Genomic DNA, 3,985 nt, shown 5'->3' on the forward strand with positions numbered 1-3,985 from the left:
TATATATACAATTGCTCTAATGTACTATATATTTATAATATATATATTTATTTGTGATTCGATACAGGTACCGATGACGGAGATCTCAATTTCAACTATTTATCAAATTTCGGACCAAGATTTAGAAAACTCGCCGACATGTACGGAGAAGAATCTAGTGATGAAGAGAGCGATGGCGTCGGTGAACGTGAAAGTGAAAGCTGGTGTTGAACAGCGAACGACTTCGATAGACTTTAATGAATACTTAACTCTTAACGCAGTCCAATGCCATGCTGGACACAACAGATTCTTTTTCCAGTTCCATTAATGCTGTTATGCCCAGCATGACATTAGTTTAACCCTTTGACTGCGGCGCATTCTCGTACGAAATCATCAATATATATATATATATATATATATATATATATACGGTGCGATATTCGTAGGTCAGTCTCTATGGTGACTGGCTGTTGCACATCGTTGAGCTCATTTATTTATCGTTCTCTATAGACAGCGTATATATATATACGCCTTTCGTAGTCAAAGGGTTAAGGAAAATCATTCCTGAAACACCTAAGCTCGAAGCAAAAATTGAATTTCGTGTCTATGGAATGAATGATTTTTTTGTACCGAGAAATTGATTCAAATTGACGTTAATATAAATGGAATGACGTGGCTATCAAATAAAAGATCTAATCGTAACGTTGTTTTCCACTCACGCATATCATCCGCATTAAAAACAAGTATACACATAATAAAAAAAAAAAAGACCTCTGATATTTCATTATCTATTTATTCAATGAGATCGTTGCTTCGATTCTTTTCACGATGATATAACGGATCTGTTACTTGATGGACCGATAACATCAAATCGTGCCAATTTCAAATATCAATTTCTCGATTCAAAATGCAATCCTTTCAGCGATGGAAATTCTTACTTCGAACTTTCAGCGATTGCTGCTGATTGTTAACGCTGGTACCGACACTTCAGAATGAAATACGAAATAGGTAAGCCTAAAACACGACTACAGGAAAATCTAAATATAATTTATCGAAATAATTGTGTTGTAAAATAGACTAAATATATAATTATGTAGTTATAATAGTAATGTATGTATCTGTGTATCGCGCGTATTAGGAATGTAATTATAATATGATTATGTAATGATATATTTACTCGATCTTATATTAAAATTATTTTTTTAAATTATATTAATTTTTTCCTATAGTTGTTGTGTTAGCCTACCTATTGTGTATTTATATATCTGTATATAAATATATCTACATTATAAGTTGATTCGAGCGTAATAAAAGCCTATCATTTCTTACATACATTATTAGCACGCAATAACTTTCGCACTTATCTCTTGACGATCGTCATTTTTCATCCTACTTTCGTCATTCTCCATTCCATACCATCGTTGTCGAAAAGCTATAACAGAATAAACATTTCACAAATATATTTATAAATCATCGAGATAAAAACCTCTTTGCTAATGCAAATGATTTACGGAAAAATTAACTGAATACTGATTACATCTAGTAAGATAAATCTTTTTTTAATTTATTCCTTGTTTTTTTTTTCTTACAATTATTTCTTTTCTTTTTTTCTTTTTATAATAATAATATTAATAATAATAATAATAATTTTGTAATATATTTGTAAAAACATTCTAGACTGTTCGAACGCACTTACTTATCCATCTTGTTTGAGCAGAACATTACGATCGAAGAAAGAAAAGAAAACAAGAACTCATTAAAACGATCAATCGTATCCAACTGTTACGATAATTAGCAAATTGATAAGAAGCCCGTAGACCATTCTTTCATGTTGCTGCAATAATCAAGAAATTATATATATTGCATTTCATTTCGCTCAACTTACAAATATTACGATCTACGTTTTGTAACCAATAAAAAACTAAAATATAAAAAAAGAACTTGATAATAATCTTTTGTTTTCATATATATACATTAATTAATATTATCTTTCTCGATTAAATTATTTTTACGTAATAGTATTTCATTTTTTGATCGAAATCGTCATCTCGTCAAATTTACACAGCTGTCGGTAAAGATAAAATTATTTTTATCAATAGAACGTTAACACCTATCTAAATTATAGAAACCCATAAGAAATCATGTGTGAGAAAACAATCTCAATGGCAATTGCAAAATTAATATTTTCTTTCTTATTTACAATTGTCCCTTTTTTCCTTTTATTTTATTTATTTATTCATTTATTGAAATTATTACGGAACAAATTACAAATTATATTGATCAAAGAAATAGAGAGAAAAGATTCGGTCTGATAGTAGATCATTGAGCAATAGTTGGTATTGCACAAAGAATAACAATGGGGGTCAATCTTACGGTCTTCTCGCTACGTACATTGAAATTAGTTAGGGGTGTACGTTAGGGGTGAGATAATGACGTAAAAAAAAGACATAGGAAGATGCCAAAGGGGTATAAAAAGAGCAAATATACGATCTGTTGCTCTCAAACGTATTTGCGATCCTGTTCGCGAAAGGAAAGCCTGTGTGTCATTTAAAGTTATTATCCTGAAAGAGAATATCAGCACGGATTCAAATATGTAAGTTATAAAAATTGAAAAGAACCATTATTTCAAATACTTTTATTTTTACTCTTTTATTTCACTTATTTCGTTTCTTTTCTTTAAATAATTTCTCCGCGTGGCAATAATTTTTCACATAGCTTAGCAATGAAGAAGCATAATCAAACGCAAATGTTGAAATTAAATATTCGTTTACCTTACGACGTAAAAACTCGAGTCGTAGATGCTTATTATTTATTTAAGAATCAAAAAGGCTCCGCTTATCAAATGAACGTGAATATGTATTTTTAGGTATTCCAAGAGCCGATTAAACGTCATTACCACGATACTGCTCGCAAGTTTGATTCTTTTGGTTTACCTTCATGAGGCTGAAGGGCAATTGAACTTTTCAACAGGTTGGGGAAAAAGAAATCAAAATATACAAACTGGCATTTCAAATAATCCGAGGTGTTTACCACAACAAGGAAGACCGTCATTGGAACAATTGCTTAATTTGTATAATTTTATTCAGGTAGATGATACTCGAATAACGTTTGTTTTCTGATGTAACATTTTCAGATTATTGCAAATGTTTTTTTCAGATCGAGGCACAGAAAATCATAGAATGTCAAAAGTTAAACAAATGAGAAGACGTTCATCTGACCAACGAGACATCATATACCCTAGGATCATTCGAATATTATAATAATTAGAAATATCTAAGTTATATATAAATATATATATGAAAAAAACAAAAAAAATTAATTCTCCAATGTAAATTGTCGAAGAAACAATTATCGAAAGATATGAGATAAAAAAAGAAAAAAAATAGATATTATTTGTCGCCCTTATTCCGTTAATCCTTTCGAAGTATCTCGAACATTGATTAATTCATTTAGATATAAATACATTAATTTCTGTCGCGTAATTCCTGACATGATCCCTGATGAATTGATTTCTTTTTCGAATGTGTTCAATTGGAAAGTCTCGTGAAATTTTTGTTGATTTACTGATACGACGAACAGTCAAGGCAAATTAACGGCTTAATTGTATAAGTACATACATATATTTATGTATATATATATATATATATATACATATATACATATGTGCATATATGCATATATACATATGTATAAGTATACTTGTTTGATTAACTTTTACATCGTACAATATAACTAGAAGAATATCATTTCGTCGAAGAAAAGCAAGAATAACAGTCGATTTTTATCCACTATCGGTGAATGCTCTCTTTTCGTTTTTTCATTCTCGCCTATCATAGGGGCAAGAAAAATTATAACGATGTGGAGGATCCTAATCTATCTCGTGACTACTTATCTAACGCTTAGCCATGGTTTTCCTAATCCAACCGAGAATACATCGGAAATTTCCCCAGTGGAAAATGGTAATAAAATAGAAAATAATTATTATTACGAAGATTTTTTGTTCTTT

General features: G+C 30.0%; 2 protein-coding genes across 3 annotated transcripts in view; both read left to right on the forward strand.

Moving 5' to 3' along the window:
* Positions 1 to 1,311, forward strand: part of LOC106785612 (DE-cadherin) — a 158,781-nt gene extending 157,470 nt beyond the window's left edge. For both annotated transcript variants that reach the window (XM_014746237.1, XM_014746238.1), the window contains one exon: positions 68 to 1,311. In XM_014746237.1, the coding sequence (XP_014601723.1) occupies positions 68 to 210 (143 nt within the window). In that variant the 3' untranslated portion in view covers positions 211 to 1,311. The remainder of the gene's footprint in view (positions 1 to 67) is intronic.
* Positions 1,312 to 2,461: 1,150 nt separating this feature from the next.
* On the forward strand, positions 2,462 to 3,364 carry LOC106785585 (hypertrehalosaemic prohormone-like). The gene is made up of 3 exons (XM_014746192.1): positions 2,462 to 2,572; positions 2,846 to 3,065; positions 3,136 to 3,364. Coding segments are annotated over exons 1-3 (267 nt in total). The 5' UTR covers positions 2,462 to 2,570; the 3' UTR covers positions 3,181 to 3,364.
* The last annotated feature ends 621 nt before the right edge of the window (positions 3,365 to 3,985 follow it).

This window comes from Polistes canadensis, unplaced genomic scaffold (genome assembly GCF_001313835.1).
Source record: "Polistes canadensis isolate GaletaPanama2010 unplaced genomic scaffold, ASM131383v1 scaffold_53, whole genome shotgun sequence".
NCBI lineage: Eukaryota > Metazoa > Arthropoda > Insecta > Hymenoptera > Vespidae > Polistes > Polistes canadensis.

Coding starts and splice junctions, on each gene's coding strand:
- LOC106785585 (XM_014746192.1), top strand. Junction 3,066..3,135: donor ATTTGTATAATTTTATTCAG/GTAGATGATACT, acceptor TGTTTTTTTCAG/ATCGAGGCACAGAAAATCAT.